At 32.8% G+C, this 22480-nt stretch overlaps 1 protein-coding gene across 1 annotated transcript in view; it reads right to left on the bottom strand.

Moving 5' to 3' along the window:
• The window catches only part of LOC100933903, a 41933-nt gene that overhangs the window by 5303 nt on the left and 14150 nt on the right, over positions 1 to 22480 (bottom strand). Inside the window, exons 2-13 of the mRNA XM_031959540.1 lie at positions 21496 to 21564; positions 20898 to 20997; positions 17364 to 17431; positions 16178 to 16289; positions 14066 to 14127; positions 13215 to 13281; positions 11268 to 11335; positions 6587 to 6686; positions 5647 to 5705; positions 4622 to 4718; positions 2390 to 2448; positions 1676 to 1769 (exon numbers count right to left, since the gene is read on the bottom strand). Of these exons, the coding sequence (XP_031815400.1) occupies positions 1676 to 1769; positions 2390 to 2448; positions 4622 to 4718; positions 5647 to 5705; positions 6587 to 6686; positions 11268 to 11335; positions 13215 to 13281; positions 14066 to 14127; positions 16178 to 16289; positions 17364 to 17431; positions 20898 to 20997; positions 21496 to 21562 (953 nt within the window). The 5' untranslated portion in view covers positions 21563 to 21564. The remainder of the gene's footprint in view (positions 1 to 1675; positions 1770 to 2389; positions 2449 to 4621; positions 4719 to 5646; positions 5706 to 6586; positions 6687 to 11267; positions 11336 to 13214; positions 13282 to 14065; positions 14128 to 16177; positions 16290 to 17363; positions 17432 to 20897; positions 20998 to 21495; positions 21565 to 22480) is intronic.

Genomic DNA, 22480 nt, shown 5'->3' with positions numbered 1-22480 from the left:
GGAACAAAATTCTCTGTATAGTAATTCTCAGTCGCCATTTATTCCTTTTTCAACTCTTCTTTTTATTTCCTCTATAATAGTGCTCTCATTGATTCCTTAGAATTGATTCTGTACACTTTTATTTTGTTCACCATTATTTTACTTCCTAAACTGTAGTGAATTTAGAGAACATCTAGCTTGACTGATGTATTCAGTAATATAAGTGTGAACACACTTTGAAGTTTTACATTTCAATCTCCATTTATAATTATGAGAGTGACTAAGTTGATCAATTGTGCAGCCGTAAGCATGCAGCTTAGAAAAGAGGAGGAGACATACAAAGAGAAAAAGAAGGTAGGGAAAAAACACAGGATAACACAGAAAATTTTCAAATCATATTGCTATGGAAGGATGATGAGATTTTAGATCCCACAATTTATAGTTAGAAGAAACAAAGATCTTCAACTTTTACTGCCTTATTTGATACATGTGGAAATTAAACGCTAGAAAATTTAAATCGAATAAATGATCAAACATCTATTAATGGTTAGAATTTTCCATTGCCAAAACTCTTTAAGATGGATTCTGATGTATTAGTAGGCAAGCAGAGATTGAATTACCACAAATATTTACATCAAGAATGCAAATCAAACTAGCAGAAAAACTTATGAAGTTTTCATGGTTTCATAATATGGATTTCAGAAGAAATGTCACAATGGTCCAAAAAACAATATAAATGTATTTGGAGGGATGCCATTCTTCCTTTATAGAATTCTCTGCTTTGTAAAAGAAGGCCTTTTCTTTAAGTTTCCACTATTTTATAAACACAGGATCCATATAGACTGCACATAGATTCATCAAACTTACTGAGCAAGGAAAAAATTAAAGCCTTATGACATTACAGATAGGGTATTTTTTGACCAAACAACATGAGCTAAAATGAATTCTGATTCAGGTACATAAAAAACTGCACAATGTTGCAAATGGAAAAGATCCAACTTGAGAAGTTTACTTTTTTTTTAAAGGCATTAAAATTTTTTGAATATGAACATATTAAACAGTATAATTTGATAGCATTTTAATTGCTTGTGGCAACTTGTGAGTCTTTATCAATTGAAAAATATGAATATTTGTCAAAAGATGGAATTTCATAAGACATTCTCTTTTCTAAAGAAAATGGTGAGTAGTGTTTTATATATATATCTTTCAGGTAGAACTTTGTCCTTTCCAGTTTGTTCTTGAATTGTATAGTGGTTCAGGATCAGAATGAAACCTGAACCTTTTTATAAACTTTTCTTTATCAGGTTACAGTGGACGACCTTGAGACTATCTTTGTAGTTACTGATATGGTTTTCATCCATTTTCAAAAAAAGGATTGTTGAAACAATTTGACTAGGAAAAGTTAAGTTCCATGGAATGACTCAATGTCATGGAATGACATTGAAACAGGTCAACTCACAAACAGATGCTGAGGCCTTCTAACAAAAGGCGTAGTGTGGATGCTACATACTCCTGCCATTTTTGTAATAGTGTGCATTAAGTTTTTATTGCTCATTGCTCAGACTCTGAGTTAAATTTTTAAGATTTTTTTCCATTGAAACTTTGTACATGTTCTAAAAATGAACAGATTCAAATTCTTTTGGTCCTCACTACAAATATAATGCTAATAAAATTATAGGCAAAAATGGAAAGTCACCTTGCATACTGATTGGCTGGTTCTCTATATGTTGGTGGATTGGAATGTCCTTCTGCATGCAAAGCAGGTTCTGCAATCCATATGTCACTTTTATCTTTAAATACAGTGGATACACACACAAAGCATTGACAGTGATAACAAATGTCAGACAATTATGAAAGACCACAGATTTCTAATGATATGAGAGGCTGGGGGGTTCAGTAAGCAAAGGTTAAAGAGAACAAAATCTTTGTCCCAAAGAAGTCATTATTCTACATATTTTCTGGGTGATACAGAAAAGTCTGCTTAGTAACTGAATAGGAATATTCATTATAACATTGTACACTGAGTATGAAAAGAAAAAATTGAAAAAGGGAGCTTTCCTGCTGGTAGATTTAGAAATTAGGGATTTGTTGGCTTAATGGAATTATGTTAAAAAAAAAAAAAACTGCGTGGCAACAATTCTTAGGCAAGTTAGAGGAAATGTGGCCACTTAAAAATTCCTAAGCATGCATTGGTCATGTTGAATGTTCCTATGTCAGCTACTAAGAAGGGGTATGTGCCATCCATTTACAAGGGAACTCCTTGAAGAATGCCTTTCTAAAAATGTTTGCTAGTTTAGGCTTCTATTGAAAAAAAATCTATTTCATGATCTTAGGAGGCAATATCAACATTGTTCCAATAATCATATATGGAGTGAAATCAGCAATTATACAAAGAATAAAAGAAACTCACCACCGAAGTAAGAAGAGAATTTTTCTTTTCTTTCTACATAACTCCACATAGATTCATCCCTTGAACAAAAATTAAAAAGTTTAAATATAACTCCTTTTCAAATGTCAAGTATGTGAATATGAAGTTAGCCAAAAGGATTTCCCAATCATTTTTAGGATTTCCCAATCATTTTTTCCAATTGGTAAGGACACCAGAAGATGAATCCAGTTGATTAAGGCAGACGCTGTTCATTTGACTTCTAAAAATATTTTAACTTTCTGAGTCCATGCATCATTTTGTTCAACCTCCTCTCTTAGTTGTCCCTTATTCTTTGAAATATTTAGCTTGTGGACATTGAGAACACTGGGTTTTTTTGAATCCTAAAGAAGTTTAAGGATGTACAGAAAGACCATGAAAGTACTATTTTCCCTTTTGAAAAATAGAATAACCAAATGCAAAAGGCTTTTTTCCATCATCAAGTCCCATTCTAATAGAGTGACAGAAGCTGTAGATTTTTACTGAGACATTTAAAAAAAAACAATGTTTCAGCTAGAAGGGAGGTCAAAAAGAAAGTGGCCATCCACTCTGGCACTCTTATTACATTCAGAGAGAAATCGATTCCCTCAAAAGTTAAGTGATTCAGACCAAGTTACCCAAGATTCTCAAGAAAGGTTTAGTCAAAAAAAGTTGGGGTGGGAGTTTCCTACTGTTTATATATTCATTGGCTGCTTGAACATAATGTATCACAATAGCTTTCTGAGTTCTTGGTATCTGGTACAAATAATGGGGAGAAAAGTCTAAACTTCACTGGTAAAGGGAGTTTCCTCCTCTTGAGGGGAAGAAATCAGTGCAATCCCACTTGCCATCACTGTCTAATTCCTATCCTTGTTGCATTTCTATGCCAGCCAAGCTCTTCCTTTTTGAGGAGTCTGCTTAATTGGAACCTACATTCTATGGCCATCAACCATCCCTGGAACAGAGAACCATTAATTGTACCTATTAAAAGAATTCTCATTATGAGAAACTGTTACCTCAGATTTCAAATAGATCCTAAGCATGTGTCAAGGGATACAACAGTGCAGAACAATTCTTTACCATTTAAAGAGTGCCTTCTGCTCAAAAAAGTCTTCAATGAGTTAAGCAAGGAATCAATCCATGCCATCCAAGGAATCCATGTTAGATCCATGGAGTACTTAATCTAAGTGCATAATCTTGTAGGCACTACAAGAGAAACAAGTAAGAAATGGTTCCTTTATCCCAAGTAAATGAGACCATTATCAATTAAATCTCAAATGAATAGAAAACTGAAACTGTCAGTCTCGCATAGCAGAGTTTTCACATAAATTTTCCTTCCCTGATATCTGTTTTACAACTGAATTCAAACCTAGAGAAGTATTTACTTTCTTTGAAGGAATTCAGAAGTGTTTCTTGAACTTGGACATATAGTAAATAAAATTTTAGTATTTTTATTAAGTATGGTAATTGATGGCTCCTTATAAAAATATGAACATTTCAAGACTTTGCATTTCTTACCTGTTTCTTTCCTTAAAAACATATGGTTGGGGGCAGCTAGGTGTCACAGTGGTTAGAGCACCAGCCCTGAAATCAGGAGGACCTGAGTTCAAAATCTGGCCTCAGACACTTAACACTTCCTAGCTGTGTGACCCAAGGCAAAAAACAAAACAAAAACAAAAACAATAAAAAAAAAAAAACCATACGGTTATAGTGGTGTTTTTATAGTAAAACTTTGTTGATTGAGTCATGTATTCTCTGGCTAATTAATTGTTGAATTGCATCCTATATCAAAAGTAGAATTAAACCCTAATTGGTCTCAAAACTCTTTTTACTTAGTGACAGTATTAAATAGTAGACTCACTCCATGGTTTTTGCACATTCTCAATGTAAACAGACTACAAAAACAGTTCCACCCTGCGCAATCTGAAGAGCTTCTGAAGAGTGACTGAAAGTGTCTATGCATCAATAAATGCTAAGTATAGCAAAACTTCATTACTCTGCCATCTTTGCAGCAATAATTTTAAATTCTTTTTTACACCCTGTATGTTTGACCTTTTCAATTTTTGCTGGAGATTATTTTTCATCAGAACTCTCTGTGCATTTTCTAAAAGATCTATTGAAAATTTCTTGACGCTTCCCACAACTCTCTGTACATTTTCTAAAAGATCTATTGAAAATTTCTTGATGCTTCCCACAAAGCTAATTCTAATTAAGTAATGGGCAAAAGTGAAAGCTTACCATCCATAATATGTTGGTCTTTCTTCGTCAAAATAAGTTGGTAGATGGTATTCTTCTATATAAGTCACTGGAGCTGTGAACCATATCCCTCCTTCATCTATAAATACAGAAAATTCAAATGTGTATACACAAAGTATTCAAATGATAATACAAAAGTATCAGAAAAATCTCTCACACCCTAGGTTTCTATGATGAACCAGCTGAGAAATTTTAAAGTGTAAATTTCTTACACTAATGCAGAAGTAGATTTCTATAAGTCTTCTCCAAACATTAGAAAGAAAGCTTTACCCACTAATGTGATAAATCAATTACATGAAAATCTCCAAAGGAAAAAATGGATTAAAATCACACACCATTATTGTCTTTTTGTATATCAATTATTTCCACCATTGAATTAACATCTATTCAGTAAACAAAATAGCGCACTAACACCAGTAGTGCTAAACAAAAAAGTTGCTTTTGCTATTACATAGCTAACATTCTAATTGATTAATGGTTTTTAAAAAATCACAAAAGTTTTCTCAGTATCTTTTGTAACTGAACAAAAGAGTTCAGTGTATCACTGGACACTAAATCCCTATGAAAAAGGAAGAATAAAAATGGGAGCTCTGCTTGTGATAGTTTTGGCCTTTGGGAACTTGGTGATTGAATAGGAGTGTGTAGGAAAAAACAAACTGTGTAGTAGCACAACCCTTGTAAAAACTGGAAGGAAAAATTCTACTTGCAGTGAAGAGCAAAGGTACTCACTGAATGTTCAGATAAATGAATTTTTCCTCTTAAATATCACCAAGTAAGAAACTCAGAATGGGTAGGAATTATTAGTTTAAAAAGAGATCCTCAAAACATGTCATACTGAAAAGTTTGCTTTATAACCTGTTATGGATAAGAATCTATTTGACTAACAGGGTTGAATCTCTATTTGACTAACAGGGTTGAATCTCTACATTCTTCCAATGATCACATATATAAGATCTGAAAATATCAAAATACAGTAATAAAAAAACAAAACAAAAAAAAAAACTTACCACCACTATCACTAGAAGAATCTTCTTTGTTTTCTGCAATCTTGCACATGTTGACCACTCTTGAACAAGAAGTAAGTGTTTTTGAATATAAATTCTCATAATATATCAATGTGTGAATACACAATTTTGATTTTTTAAAAAACAGCTCTGCCACCAAATTTCCACATGGGTAAGGATCTTGGAAGATGAATTTATAAGATTGAGGAAAATTCATTTTAACACTTTTTCAGTAATATTTTACCTTTCAGAACCAATCAATAACTAAATTTAGCCTGGCATTCTCTTTTTTTTTCTATTTTTCTATTTATATTTTGGTTATATGAGAGGGTAAAATAGTTTCTGGTTTTCACCAAAACTAATCGAGTTTTATAAAAATTCAAAGAAATTAACAGTGGAAAATATATCTATCCATCTAACAATAGAAAGATAACTCACAAAAGAGAAATTTGTTGTTCAGATGAACAAATGTGAAATATAATAAAAGTCTTTGTTCTTAACAAGTTTAATTGTGTTATGTAGTGGAATGTGGTGGAATTTTTTTAAATAAATTGAATTATAAGTGTTTTAGAATTGTAAAACAATATCAGAAAAAGAACATCTGATCTGCTTTATTGTAATTAATGAGAAAACTGAAGTGCCAATAAATTACATAACTAGTTCATAATCAAACAGAGCATAAGGGCCCATCAGTATTTCAGCAAGAAGAAGAATCTTTCTACAATTCTGGTTCAAATGATTACACCCCAGGGAGTAAATGACAATAGTAAAGACCTTGTAAATGTTTTACTCTTTGAAGAAATGCCCATTATTTCAGACCTTCAAAAAAACAGAAGAGCAGAGATGTTATATATTATGGTCCCCCTTTGCAACATCTACTCCTTAATTTGTACACATTCTTAAATTACTTTTAATAGATAAATAGACTAAAGCATGAGCTCACCGCGCCTGCTGGTCATCTATATTATCCGGCATTATCATGTTATCACTTTTTTGTAGATTCATATCAATTTGTACATTTGTGATATTAACTGCAGGTCCACCTACAATAATAAAGAGAGTTCAAGGTAAGAACATCTAAATAATTTAAAGCTCTAAGAAATGTTAGGCTATTCCATAAAATAGTATTTGTTGAGTGATGACTTAATATAAGAGAATCCTATGCCAGAAGTGCTGTACTTTCATGCAAGGATATCTTTTTACCAAAAGAGAAATAATAAAAGCAGAAAGTATCTTTTGTTTAGCAATTATTATGGTATAAATTCAAAGGGAGACAGAGCCAAGAAGGTAAAGTAGAACAAGAAACCAGCCAAAGTCTCCCAAAATTCCCCTCCAGCCCTTGATTCAAATTCTGGAGTATGAGATTATGAAACTTTAGAATGAAACACTTTTCTAGCAGAAGACAGGGAAGAGGCAGGAGAAGTCTGTGATACTGAACTGAGACATGGACCAAAGTATACCCATTGGAAGTGGATCCTGGAGGTGGTAGCAGCAGCTGCTCTGCAGCTTCAGGAGCTCTTAGTCCAGAAATTATAATGGACTCTTGTCAATTGATCAGAAAGGAATTAAAGTGGACCCCAAATTAGCACTGGATGCAGGATTCTGATACATTAATCATACACAATTCTTGGTCCCAATACTAGAGAGAAGCACTTGCACTTGCAGGGGAAGAGATGCCCTAGTGACAATTTGTAATTTGAGAGGGGCTCTAGAACTTGGAGCACCAGGGGAATGGGGACATTTCCCATGCAAAGAGAAGAGTACAGGCCAGAAGAGGATTGACATTTCTCCTTGCATCAAAACCACAGTGAAGTACTGAAAAATGTCTAAGCCCATAATAGCTAGCTTTGAAAACAACTGTGAAAATGCTTGGAGCTTCAGAAAGTTCCTCCACCATATCCTGGAAACATAATCCAACTTTAACATAAAAGTTAAAAGTCAAGAAACATGCTGAAAAATGATCAAATCACAAAAAAGAAGAAATTGATAAGTCATTATGGTGTTAAATTTAGGAGAAAATAACATGAAAAAGAGGCATAAGCAAAGCCTCAAAGAAAACAAGCGAAGAGCCCATAAGAAATCTTAGCAGAAGCTCAATAAAGATCAGACTGAAAGACGCAAAATTGGGGGGGAAAAGTGTTGAGTGATGCAAAAAATAAAATGAAAAATAAATTAACAGCTTGTTATATGGGGCAAAAAATTATTGAAGAAGATAACATCTTAAAATTGACTAAATGGTGGGAAAGGCACAAAAATTTATTACATAAAAGAACTCCTCAAAAATCAAAATTGGCCAAATGGTTAAAGAGGCACAAAACATCACTGAAAATTTTAATTCTTTTAAAAGTAGAATTAGGTTAAGTGGAAGCCAGTGATTCTATGAGAAATCAAGGATCCATTAAAAAAAATCAAGAGTGAAAAATAGATTATGTCAAATAATTCATATTAATAAAGTACTAACCTGGAAAATAGAAGAGGAGAATATCAGTTAAGTATCCTTGCAGGGTAGATATAGTTGGTGGAGGGGATAGCGCATGGGATCCTAGACTCAGGATGACTTGAATTCAAATCAACCCTCAAACATTACTTGTATGACCCTGAAGAAGTCAATCCCAGTTGCCTCCTTAGTACACTAACTAAAAGCCATGATTAAAAGAAATAGCCATCATATTTCAAAAAATTTTAAAGAAAAGCTCTTCTGGTATATTAGATCAAAGACAAAATAAAAATAAAAAAACACAAATCAACTCCTTAAAAATATCTCATAATGAAAAATCCTAGGAACAAGAGCTGACAGTTGAAGAGAAAATAGTATGAGTAGCTAGAAAGAAAAAAAAAAGCAACTATCATGGAGCCATAGTCAAGATCACACAAGATTTTCATGTCAAAGTAGTAATAGGCTTAGAATATGAAGACAAAAAAGCTTGGATTATAATCAAAATAAGCTACCTAGCAAAATAGAGTAATCCATCAAAGGAGAATGGATATTCAATGCTGAAAAATTACCTATGCATATATCTTGTAAATAAAAAAGCTATAATTAAAAAAAAAGTTAAATGGATATTTAATGATATAAATTTGGACTCTCAAAAGCATTTTTTTTTTTTTTTTTTTTTTTTTTTTTTTTTGCTTAGGCAGTTGGGGTTAAGTGACTTGCCCAGGTTCACACAGCTAAGAAATGTCCTCAAGTCCTCCTAACTTCAGGGCTAGTACTCTCTATCCACTGTGCCACCTAGCTGTCCCTCAAAAGCATTTTTGATGAAAAATATACAATCTGACATTTAAATAGAAGACTTAAGAGAAGCATGAAAAGGGAAATGTGAAAAAAAAATCATGAAGGATTCAAGAAGGTTAAAACACTTGATTGTCTTTATGGGAATATAGTTTATGTAACGCCAGAAAACTGTCATTATTCGATACTTATGAGGAGTTTCCATAGCTATAGGATATAATTATGATCTGATTTTGTTCAGATGCTCTCCAAAAATGAATGAATAAAATGAGAAAGAGGCATACATTGGGAGAAGGGAGAAGCAAGAGAAAGAATGAAGAAAACTATTTCACTAAATGTTATAGAAGAAAGAAAACTACTATGTGAGAATGAACAACAGTGCTCAAATTTCACTGTTCTCAGAATTGGTTAAACCAAATCTTATTAAACGGAATTGGTTAAAAAGTGATTAGCTACATATATACCCACATATCAATACACATATATATGTACATTATGTGTGTATACATATGTGCTCACACACACAAAGACTATTAGATATGGAAACCTATCTTTCTCAATTGAAAAGCAGGGTGGGAAGAAAATATGAGAGGAGGGGGCTTAATAAATGGGAGGGCAGATCAAGGGATGCAGTGCTTAGAAGGGAAACTTCATTTTAAGGAGTGTGCAGGTTAAAAGGAAAGAAGGAAAAACAAGAAAAATGGGCAATATACAAGAATCACAATGACTATGAATGAGATGAGCACACCCATAAATGTAAATGATGAAACAATAGATTAGGAACCAGAATCCAACAATATATTGTCTCCAAGAAAACTAACTTGAACCAGACAGAATTAAAATAAAGGCCTTGAGTAGGATGTATTATGTTTTAGCTGAAGTAAAAAATAGATAGGGGTATAGCAATCATGATCCTCAGACTAAGGAAAAGAAAAAAAAAAAGGAACTCAGAAATAAAGGCATTATCTGGGTAAGTACATATGGCAAAAAATGTCACCATAGACAAGGACACACAGAAAAGGAAAATGGGAAATACTGAAAAGGGTGTGGGAAAATGGAGACACCAATTAACTATGGTAGAATTGTGATCTGGTACGATCATTCTGGTGAAACATTTTAAACTATTTTCTGTAAAATGGCATGCTTTTAAATCCACCAATTCTATTTCTACATCCCAAAAATTCCTAAGAGGAAAAACTACATCGATGTACAAAAATATTTAAAATAAATCTTTTTGGATGGCTAAGGGGTAAAAATTAGGAGAATGCTCATCAGTTGGAGAATGGTTAAATAAATTATGGTGTATCATTCTGAAGGAATACTATTGTGTTATAAGAAATAATGAACAGAATAATTTCAGAAAAACCTGGAGAAACTTAAGTGAGCAGAACACCAGGAGAACATTATAAACAGGGACTGTGAAAGACTTGTCTACATTAATCAAGAAAATGATCCAAGAAAAAAAAAAAGCATCAATCTCCATAGAGAATATTGATGAACTGAGGACACAGTCATACTTTTTCACTTTTTTTCATTTTCTATTGCAACATTGCTAATGTTGAAATGTTTTGCATGATTTCACATATATAATTATTATCATTATGCTAAGCTTTCTCAGTGGGTGGGAGGACTAAAGAAAAGAGATTTCTGAACTCAAATTTTTTTTTAAATTAAAACAAATATTAAAAAGTCAGCTAGAGTTCTATTGTCAAATATAAAAGGGTTGAAATCTAAAAGCATAGGGGAAAAGAGAGAAAAAGCATTCTGATTTTTTTTTAATTTAAAAGTAATTATTTTGTAAGAAAAGGAAGTTAATCAAATTTTTTTGAATTATAAAAGGGCTGCTACATATTAGTCATAGTAAAGAATCCAATATGAATTGGTAAACAGACTTGGCCTGAAGTGATTCTTATTTTCCTGGTATAACTGTTATAATTCATAGAATTTTGTGATTAACATATCAAGTTTTTTCAATCAATTGTAAATTGGAACATAAATATTTAAGAATACTTTTAGCAGTTATTCCTTGTAGAAACAGAAGCCTGAAAAAAAGAACTACAAACAAATGGTAGTTTTAGCCATTGTTTAGTTGAACAATTTTCCAGCAACGGGTCTCACTTTAGCCATGAGAATGGACTCTGATGATATAGGAGTAGACTAGACTTCAGATGTTTCAAGGAATAGATATCTCTTTGATAATTGTTCATAAGTTGGAAGCTAATTATAATTAGAAATGATTCGTTTAGACATGGGGAGTTTTGACAATTTCTAACAATCTGTTAACTTCAAAATTGTTTGTGTGTATTATATTGAATTTTAATTAAATCCTAAAAATTGATTGAATGACTATATATTACAAAGCTTAAAATTATAAAAAAAATTTTAAACTCACTTGAGTCATTATTGTAGGTGATCTCACTCTTTTCCATAGTTACTTGCATATTACCATCATTGGCATCACTAGAATATAAAGGTAATACATCTTAATATAATTGCAATTTTTAAAATTATAAATAGGCCACATTCTTATGAGTAAAGAAAATTATTTTTATAATTATTTTTTCACTTCAAGAAGGGTCTTTTCAAAGGAATCCACTGAATTTTAGAGGAATCAGTCGATATCCCTCCAAAAATTGTTTGAAAACTTTGATTCTATATTAATTTCCATTCCTAGTTGCATCTTATTGGTGAAAAGTTAAATCAATGTGTGAATATGGACCACCTTGAGTCAAGATGTTTAGAAATCCAAAAAATTAAGCAAGGGAGAAAAAGACATTGGAAGTATGGCTTACTATAAGATGAATCATGAGTAACAATGAAAAGGGCTACTTTAACTATCAGATCTCATAAGGCCATGAGTGTGGTTTTAGAAGCCTGAGAGTTGGATTTTGAGACAGAATGATATAATAGGCTAGAGGATGAAGGAAGGACAAAATATATGGCTACTAAGCAAGTCTGACAGCACCGTCAGACTTTTGAAAAACTCAACCCCCTAAAATTTAAGTGATTCATACAGATTCTTCTAGAGAGTAGAAACAATGCCCCTCGATTAAGGAATTACATGAGTTCCTCTACAATATCTTCTTGTAAATTTACCACTTTATCACTCTGAGTACTTAGCATCTGGCCCTATATATTGGAGGGAAGACAATGAACTTGAATTGGTAAAAACTATTTCTTCTTCTGAGAGGTATTCATTCTCAATACCAATTAATTTCCCACCACAATCCATATTTCTCTCATTTTTTTCTGACATGAGACTATCTTGTGACTGACTAGTCATGCCTACTGTTTCTGTTCTGGCCAGGACATTCTCTTTTGGTTAATTTGTCAGTTAAAATCGTTTACTCCAAAAGACTACTGCAACCTAGTTATTGGGGTGTGGCCAAATGACATTGAATTCTCCCCTCTCAGAAAATGGTCATTTTATTGGAGGAAACCACCTCAAATTAAAAATAATTTAAACACATTTTGAGCCATAGTCATGGGCACCTTAAAGGTGTGCAAGGAACTAAGAGGACTAGAAGAGGGGCCAAATATTTCATCTAACATCAATTAAGTCAGTTGTGTAAAAACAGAAAACCTGGTATTTCAATAAGCAAAGAGCTTACATGAGAAATTGTGTTTCTTAGAGAACTTCAATTTTCTCTAAACAAATTCATCTGTGTTTCTTAAATATGGATGTAGAATAAAAATAAGAGTTTGATCACATTTGTGTTGAGGTTTTCTACTTGAGTCTTTATATCTAGAATTGTATTAATCTTTCTCAATATCTTGGAATTGTATAATGAATCCCTTTGTAATGCAGATGCTCTGTAGTGCTCAGAATATCCAATAGGTAAAGATATATCATCTTTGATCAGTTTGTTCACGGATTGGATGCTGGTTCAAGCATATAATTCAACCCCAATCATCTTTTGAACCTTTTTTTTTTTTTTTTTTTGCCAATTTCCTATTGCTGAAATAGTGCACCCTGTAATATGGCTATTAAACTTTCTCTCTAAATTGAAAGTATTATGGAAATAATACTATCCCAGAACAATAAGATGCCATGGAGGAACTGGCAATGGCTAAAACTTTGCAATTGAATGACCCAAATTCCCATTGTAAAAAGCATTGGAAATTGGGTTGCCATGGAAATTTTTTCTTGCTGCCAACTTTATAACTTTGTTCATTTCTTTTTAAATGCTAGTTACACATTGCCTTATTTTTGAGTGATTTTTATTTACAAGGAACACTTTAAAATACATTGTTTTTGCAAGAGACATTTAAATTCTTACTAAAATGCCAGTATTCAAAGTTAAATTTAGTGATGATCTGGACCAAATTAAAAGCTCACCATCCATAATTATCACCAGCTCCTTCCTTCTTGTTCACTCCAAATTTTGATTCTTCATCGTTTTCATCTACAATGATTAATTCAAATATGAATAGCCAAATCATTCAGAGCACTTAAGACAACTCAGGGTATTTCCTAAGAAAATAACTTTCTAAACAATTTTGGATTGGATGAATTAATGAGCTAATGTTCATCTATTGGAAGTTCCTTACTTTTGGTTCAATGTTCTTAAACCAAAACCAAAAACACCACCATCTTAAAAAGCTTGCTTTTGAATTTCTTAAGCAAAAATGGTTTGAAATCTAAAACTTTTTTGTCATTAGCTGGAAACCCAGAAGCAATGTGGGTTAAAAGCATCTTGAGATGGCATGAGAAAGAATTAAATATGAAGGAGGACATAAACCTTTGTTCTCAACCTCCTTCCATTTCTTTTCCTGTTACAGTTCCTATTTTTCCTGGCAAGTCTGCTAATATCTATTTAAAACATTAGCATTGTAGCAGAACTTAAGGATTCATGGAATGGTTGATAATAGAAATTCAGTGCTCCTCCACTTGACCAGTGATTTGAATAAATGATTGCATAGACACAAATCCCACTTCAGAGATGGACTCTTTTCAGAGAATGAGATATATTGCTCTAAGGGAAGCCCTTTGGATGTGGAGAATGATCATTAGTTGAGGACTTGTGATTTGTTCCTGTTCATGAGCAAACTTCCCCAAATTTCCCCAAACCTTCAAAACTTTTGCAAAATTTAAGACATTCACTATGCCATGGTTAAATCTCAATATGGTTTTAATGACTACATATGCCATGAAATATGCTAATGAGAATATAATTTTAATAAACTTACCTGGATAACTATCCTTACTTATTTGGTGTTTCCCTATGCTTTTGTTGCCAGTATTAGCATTGCTGGAATAGAAAAATAAAACACTTTAATGCAAATCCAATTTTTCCCCCTGAGGCAATTGGGGTCAAGTGACTTGCCCAGGGTCACAGTTAGGAAGTGTTAAGTTTCTGAAACCAATTTTGAACTCATGTCTTTTCCTCTGGCTTCAGAGCTGGTACTCTTAACCACTGCACCACCTAGCTGCCCCCAAATCCAATTTTTAAAATGAATAATAAAATAAAAATATTATTTGTAAGCAGGATCTTCAATATCCTCTAGCACAGCAGCAAAGTTCTACTCAAAGAAGTCTGTTAATTCTGTGAGAGTCAGTCTATATGACTCCAAAAATCTGTTTTAAGTTTCTGTTCTTATAATATCTACTTAACTTATTTCTGTAGTCTAGTCACATATTTTACCTTTGAAACATTCATTCTGACTATATGGATATTGACCAGTGGAATTCTGATTTTTAGAAATCCAAAGAAGGGAGCATGGGAGTTAGAAGGCTTTTATAAAATGAAGCTTGGGAACTAAGGAAAGGGCTTATTTCTGCTCTGATGTCACATGAAGCTTAAAGCTTTGGCTTTTGAGACCTAGAACTAAAAAAATAATATTCTAGAGGAGAAAGGTCAGAAAGAGTTGTGGACAGGCAATCCCATTATACCCAGGAGTTAACTCCAGGGCCCATAGACATTAAGAGATTCACTCAAAAAGTCACTGAGAGTGACTTTTAGAAGGTGGTCTAATGATTTTGGACATACATGGTGCAGTGCTGTCTCTTCCATGTCTATTTCCTTTCTTAAACACTGAATGAATCATTTGACCTCAATATGATTTGATTCTCTTTTAAAAAATGAATTTGAGGATAGACACTCAATCTTCAGTGGTAGAATATATTTTCTCTTTTGTGAAGTTTGATTATCAATTCAAACTCTGTGTCTCATCTTTTTTTTCCCAGACAGGCAGCTGTCTTGGTATTTTCATACTACCTAATTCTTTTTATTTGGGGGCATCAGATAGATTGGATCATATTCTATTCCCACAGATTATATAACTGGAGTAACATTATTCCATCATGGCCAAATGATATTGACCTGATTCATAAAAACCAATTGTCATTATACTGTGCGGAACTACCTCGGTTGGAATGGATACACTTTTATATAATCTAGAATAGTACTTTGTACTTAAATCTCAAGCCTCCTTGAGACAAGGAAGGAGTTAAGATGACTAGTAAAAGGATGATCTAAAAATGTTTCCTGGAGTTTGAGTGAACTCACCTGAAATAAGTACCCTCACCCATTTAGAAATAGAAAACTGAAGTTCTTCCAATACAGAGTTTACTTGGAAAAATAATCCATTTTTCTCAGTTTTGTGAATATTTGAGCAAATTTGCTTTTAGTTTTTGAAGGAATTCAAACATATTTCTTAAATATGGATGGTAGTGCTGTTTGATCTCATTTTTATTGAGTTTGACTTCTTATATGAGTCCCTATAGCCTGGATTATGTAAAGCTTTATCAATATATTCTCACTTGTTAAGATATCCTTTCCTAAACAGTGGCTACCTAGGAATTTCCTAAGAATACCCAGTCATTAAGAGATATATCATAGCTGTTAAGTGTCTTTTTTTATTCAATTGCTAATTCAGGAGCTTAATTCAAACCACAACCATCTCCTAAGCCTTCTATGGTAAGACCCAATTTGCCCAATCAGCAGCATGGTTATTCTCTTTGAATTCAAAGAATTTTGAAAATAATCCTGCCCAGAACAATGAATTTCATTGAATGATAATAGCGCTGAGGCCTTATAATTTATCAAAATGTAAATAGATGTCCAATATTTCAGACCATGTCAAGTGGATTGCCATGGAAGTTTTGTATCATTGCCACCTAACAGTAGTATCCCTTCAATTTTAAATGCTAAATTCATTTTGACCTTTTGAGTTTTTCTTTAGAATTATTTCAGGTGTTTTTTTTCACTTGTTTTTTTCCTTGAGACATTTCTGTACTTGTTAAAAATGACTGTATTCAAAGTTAAATGTTCCAAAAATATAAGCTGAAGTAGAACTCACCAGGCCTGCTGATCACCTCCACCTTCCTCAGAAATCATCCTCTCAATTTGTTCAGAGTTTGATTGATTTACTTTATCATTCATCTCCACAGTACCACATGCCTCAGGCTCATCTGCAACGAAAAGTATTCCAATATGAAATACCAAGCCATCTGGAATACTCGGAAGTATCAGGCATAAGGCAATAGTTTTAAGTGTGTTTTTTTTTTTTTTAAAGAGCTGATGATTGTATGAATTAGTGAAGTAATTTCCATACCTCAAGTCTCTTATACTCATGCAATGTGACTTTTTTTCACCCAAAGAAAACATTATTGAGAAAGATTGCCTATAAATTGTGACAAATGGAAATAATTTCAAAAGTATTAATGGGTTAAAAGTGTTAAAACTTTCATTGTCATCCCTATAGCTGATATGAAATTAGCCATCTACTTAAATCAGGCATGCTAAAGAATTGAAGTTGAACAAGGATCACAGAGTTAGTTCTCAAGGATTTTCCATTTAGAGCATCTGGGTAGTCCCAAACTTAGAGTCAAGAAGATATGAATATACATCTGGCCTCAGACACTACCTGTCTCTGTGACTCTGGGAAAGTCACTTAACCTTGTCTGTCTTGGTTTTCTCATCTGTAAATTGAGTTGGAATTAGCAATGGCAAACCACTTCAGTATTTTTGAAAAGATAAAAACAAAACTCAAATGGTGTCATAAAGAATCAAATAGGACTAAATAAACCACTTTAAAATGCTCTAGGACTTTTGTCTTTTGGAGACTATGATTATACAACAATGAATTGTTGGATATCACTTAAATTATTTGTTACAGAAATTGAACCATAGAATCAAAAACACTGATATTGGAAATTTTTACCACCAGTATGGATGAAACATTGTGTAGCAACAAGTTTCATGTCAGCAGCTGGAATTGACTATTGCAATAGAACTAAAGTAATCTTTGAATGGTTCCAGTAAGTGGAGGGTTCTTGTTAAATATGCATAAATTGGAAACTCGCTGGAATTAAATATTATTCATTTGTGGGAATGCTTCTTCACATTCTGCCAACTTTCAAACTTTCTCAAGATTTTACTGACATTTATAAGAATTTTACTGATATATGCTTGAATTACCACATTGCTCCAATGACTATTGCATTCTGAAATTACAAATATGAACATAATTTTAATCAACTCACTGGGCTTGTGCATGTGGTAGATCTCATCTCTTTCCATGTTTGTGGGAATATTTTCATTGGTGTTTTCCCTGAAGTAGAAAGGAAAATATTTCAATATAAACCCAATTGTTAAATTTTTGGATGTTATTTCTTGGATAAATTTCTTTTTTTTTCCTTTTTTGCTGAGGCAGTTGGAGTTAAGTGACTTGCCCAAGGTCACACAACTAGGAAGTGTTAATTATCTGAGACCAGATTTGAACTTGGGTACCTCCTGACTTCAGGGCTAGTGCTCTATCCACTGCACCACCTACCTGCCCCCATAATGTTATTTCTAACAGCATCTTTTCTATCACTTCATAAAAGTCCTTTGCAAAGTAATCTAGATTATGGGAAAGACAGTCTATATCATTAACTAAATATTTTAAATATATGAACCTAAGTAATATATTCAATTTCCCTCTATACTTATCCTTTATCTTAATACATGTGATTATTGAAAAATCTAACTAGAAATTTTAGAATAGCAAAGAAATCATCAAGGTAGAGAAAGCTTACCTTAAAACAAAGCATAAGAACTGAGAAGAAAGGTTATTTCTAACTATCAGGTCTCACACTGTCAAGAGTCAGGAAAACTTTGAAATTTTTGACATGGAACAGGAAGAAGCTAGAGGAAAGTGCAGAAAAAAAATAGCCATTCATACTATTAGCCCCATTGTATTCATCAGAAAACTAAAGCCCATAAAAATTAAATGATTCAAAGTCACTCAGGGATTAAAATTGTTGCCCATTCTGAGTCAAGAAGTGCCTGGTAGATTCCTGCCTTTACCACACATTAATGCTGCTTGACATTGGTCATTACATTTTAGGTGGAAGACCACAAGATATCTTCATATCAATGCAAGCTCACTTGCCAATCCAAACCATTTCTGTTTTGTTTTGTTTTGACAGGACACAACCTAGACACTCTTCATTCCACTTGCCTCCATGCAAGCCAAACCTAATTTTTTGAGGAATCTGCTACTGTAGAACCATATTTCTACTTGATAGTGCATCCCTGCAACATGATCTTTCATTCATGTATGGCCAAATGACATTTTTTTCTTCACGTGTGGCAAGAAAGAACCTCAAGTTTCAAAGCATTTCAAAGATATATTTTGAATTATGGGACTAGGCAACATAGTTCTCATTAAAAGATCATCCTGTGCTTAAATCATCAAAGAAAGGAATAATGGGACTAGAGGAACAACAATCCAGAAACAATTGCTTGAGTCCAAGTGAATTGTCTAACATAAATTGTTTTTTATAAGAACTGATTCTAAGTGAGTTAGAACCAAGAGAACATTGCATATAGTAACAAGATGACGATATAATGATCAATTGTGATGGACTTGGTTCTTTTCAACAATGAGGTAACTCAAGACAATTTCAATCGAATTGTGATGGAAAATGCCAACTATATCCAGAGAGAGAACTATGGAAAATGAAATGTGGATCAAAGTATAGTATTTTCACCTTGGTCTTTTGTTTGCTTGTTTTTTTTTTTTCTTTCTAGTGATTTTCCCCCCATTTTGATCTGATTTTTATTGTTCAGCATGACAAATATGGAAATATGTTGAGAAGAATTGCACATTTTAACCTATGTTGGATTCCTTGCTGTCTAGGGAGGGGAAGAAGGGAAGGAGAAAAAATTGGAACACAGTGTTTGGCAAAAGTGAATGTTGACCATTATCTTTGCATACATTTGGAAAAATAAAATGCCATTATTAAAAAAAACTAAACATTTTTTTCTTTAAAAAATAAAATGAATTGTCTCTCATATGAAAAAGGGAAACTAAAGTTCTCATGCATAAGTTTTTTTTTATCTGAAATAAATTTAAAAATATTTTTGATGGCCATCAATTGGAGAATGCCTATGGTATATGAATGTTATGGAATATTATTGTTCTTTAAGAAATGACCAGCAGGATGATTTCACAAAGGCCTAGAGAGACTTACATGAACTGATGCTAAATGAAGTGAATAGAACCAAGAGAACACTCTACAGAACAAGATTATATGATGATCAACTCTGATGGACCTGGCCCTCTTCAGCAATGAGATGAACCAGATCAGTTCCATTTGTTCAATAATGAAGAGAACCAGCTTCACCCAGCAAAAGAACTCTGGGAAATGAGTGTGAACCAGTACATAGCATTTCCACTCCCTCTGTTTTTGTCCACTTGCATTTTGATTTCCTTCTCAGGTTATTTTTACCTTATTTCTAAGTCCGATTTTTCTTGTGCAGCAAAATAACTGTGTAAATATGTATACATATATTGTATTTAACATATACTTTAACATATTTAACATGTATTGGTCAACCTGCCATCTAGAGGATGGGGTGGGGGAAAGAGGGGAAAAGTTGGAACAGAAGTTTTTGCAAGGGTCAATGCTGAAAAATTACCCATTCATATATATTGTAAATAAAAAGCTATAATAAAATTTTTTTAAAACCTTATTTTCTTTCAAAGAGTTCAGATGTCTTTCTTAAGCATGAACATCTATTTAGTATATTTTGAGCATAGTTTTGTTGAAGCTGTCTGCTTATGTGAGACTAGCTAGGTGGTCCTGGGCATAAAGTTCTAGGCCTGGAATCAGAAAGAACTGAGGTCAACTATAGCACCTTAGTACTGTGTGATACTTAATAGCTGTGTGAGCCAGGGCAAGACATTTAACTCTATTACAGTGAGCAGAAAAAGACAATGGCAAACTACTAACAACAAAAACAAAACAAAACAAAACAAATGGTGTCACCAAGAGTTTAGTATCCTTTAAACAAATGAACAAATTATGTGTCATTATATCCTGGAATTTGTTAATTTTTTTCAATATCTTGGAATTCTAAAAGATACAGGTTTTCCAAAGCACATGCTTGGTGGTTTGACATAGCAATACCCTTTAAATAAAGATGTGTCATTTCTACTCCATTTGTTCTAAAAGTGAATGCTCTTTCAGGAGACTATATTCTAAATTAATATTCTTTCCCCCCATAAAAAACTGCATGTTAAATCCAATATAGTTTATACATGTGCAATAATCATGTAAAACATTTCCATGTTCATTTTGTACAAGCAGCATAATTCCAGGAATCTAATTCAATCCAAGCCTTTCGTGGGGAAAACCCAGTCAGTCTAATCAGTGAACTCTAATTTCGCTATTGTTCATTCTCTTTAAACTCAAAAGATTTTTGGAAATAACATTCTTGCAAAAATAAAAAGACATAATCTCTGTTTTCACTGACAGTATCTAAAGACTTATAACTGATCACCATGTAAACACATTTTGTCAGACAACTTAAAAAAATGGATCATGATGGAACTTAAATGCCATTTCTACCTTTACAGCACTGAGTCTCCCGTTTTAAATGCTCTTTGATATGGCTATATATAAGAATTTTCCTCCAGCATGATTTATTTATGTGCAAGTAATATTTTCTTTGAGATGGAATTTTCTTGAGAAATTTGTATACTTATTTAAACAATCATATTCAAAGTTCAACTAACATAAAAAGCTCACCATGCCTGTTGATCATGAATACTTTCCTGCATAATAGTTTTGTCCCTTCCTCCTTTTGTCTGCTTCTTTTCATCTTTTACATAGATGGTAATAGTTTCATCTATAATGATCAAGAGTTTAAATGTGAATCATATCAAAACATTTAGAACTCTTAAAATGTCAGGGGATTCTCTAAGATAATATTTTTTAAGCTGTTAATTGGATAAAGGAATGGAGGAATATTACAAACTTGGGGTTACTTACATTGATGCGGTGCTTTTTTTTTTTTTTTACCTAAAACACGACCATATCAACAGAAAAGCATTGCTTATCAATGATCATAAATAGGAAGTCAATCAAACAGAATTTCCAGAATGTAAAGGGTTTGAAAAATAAAACTGTTATTGTCTTCACTAGGTAACCCATAATCATTATCAATAAATATATATACAAAATTGGACATGCTGAAGAATCAAAAATGAATAAAGAAGGAGCCTAACTTCTCTAACACCCTCTATTTTCTATGTAGACTCTCATAATGAAAAACTTAGTTCATATAAATCTCCTTTAAAACATCGTGTTAAATCTTCAAAAGCAGAAATAATTTAATCCAACTCACCAGGTTCATCATTCTGATTGATCATAATATCTTCCATCTTTGAAGGTGAGATTTCTATCATTGACATTCCTGGAATAGAAAGAAAAACATTGAAATCCAAATCCAATAAAAAGGACATTTTTTTCTGCTATTAGATCCCACCACTGTCAATGAGTAAATCTTTATTTTTGACACCGAATGGGATTAATATGCTGGAGCAAGAAGGAAGGTCTGAAAGAAAGATATGCAGTCTGACACTCTTTGTACTCATGAGAAAACTGAAGTCTATAAAAATTAAATGATTCAACTTAATTCTCCCAGAGAGTAGAAAAGGTACTCCTGAGTCAAGAAGCACAGGTTGGATTTCTGCTTTGACCATGCATGCCATGGCTGGAGCACATCATCCCTGAGAGACAGCATGTGTGCACATATATTCATCATAAGACTATACTCAAATTCTTTTCATAGAAGTTACTTCCTCATCTAGAATTTTTTATTAGTACAACTCATTGTAACAACATATATATTCAGAATTTCTTTGGTTATTATGCCTGATACAAAAAAGGATGAATATAGAAACTCTGATGCTCAGAGTATTAGTCACTGGATACTGGCATGGATACAGTATGTGTAGAAGCAATTTTGGATTCACCATCTGAGATGGGCTCTTTTGGATTGGGAATAAATGGCCTCCCACTCATAAACCTTTACCACTAAATAATGAAAATATGTAGTAAAATATAATTTTAAAAATATCCATTTGAGAGTAGCAAAATCTCTATGATTATTTTTTTCCAAGGGAAATTACTCCAGATATGATATTGGGAGAAACTTCTCTAGATTAGGCTGAAAATTAGCAAGAATCTGTTTCACTAAAGTGGTTGGCTGCATTCTCAATGTTTATTCAATGACTGTATATGTCATGAAATCTACAAATATGAAAAAGGTTAATAAACTCATCAGCCTCCGATTATGGAGAACAGAACTACTCTTTCATATTTTCTAA

Source organism: Sarcophilus harrisii, chromosome 3, assembly GCF_902635505.1.
Source record: "Sarcophilus harrisii chromosome 3, mSarHar1.11, whole genome shotgun sequence".
Lineage (NCBI taxonomy): Eukaryota > Metazoa > Chordata > Mammalia > Dasyuromorphia > Dasyuridae > Sarcophilus > Sarcophilus harrisii.
The sequence above is the reverse complement of the archived record's forward strand: the minus strand, read 5'-3'. Positions and strand labels throughout refer to the sequence as shown.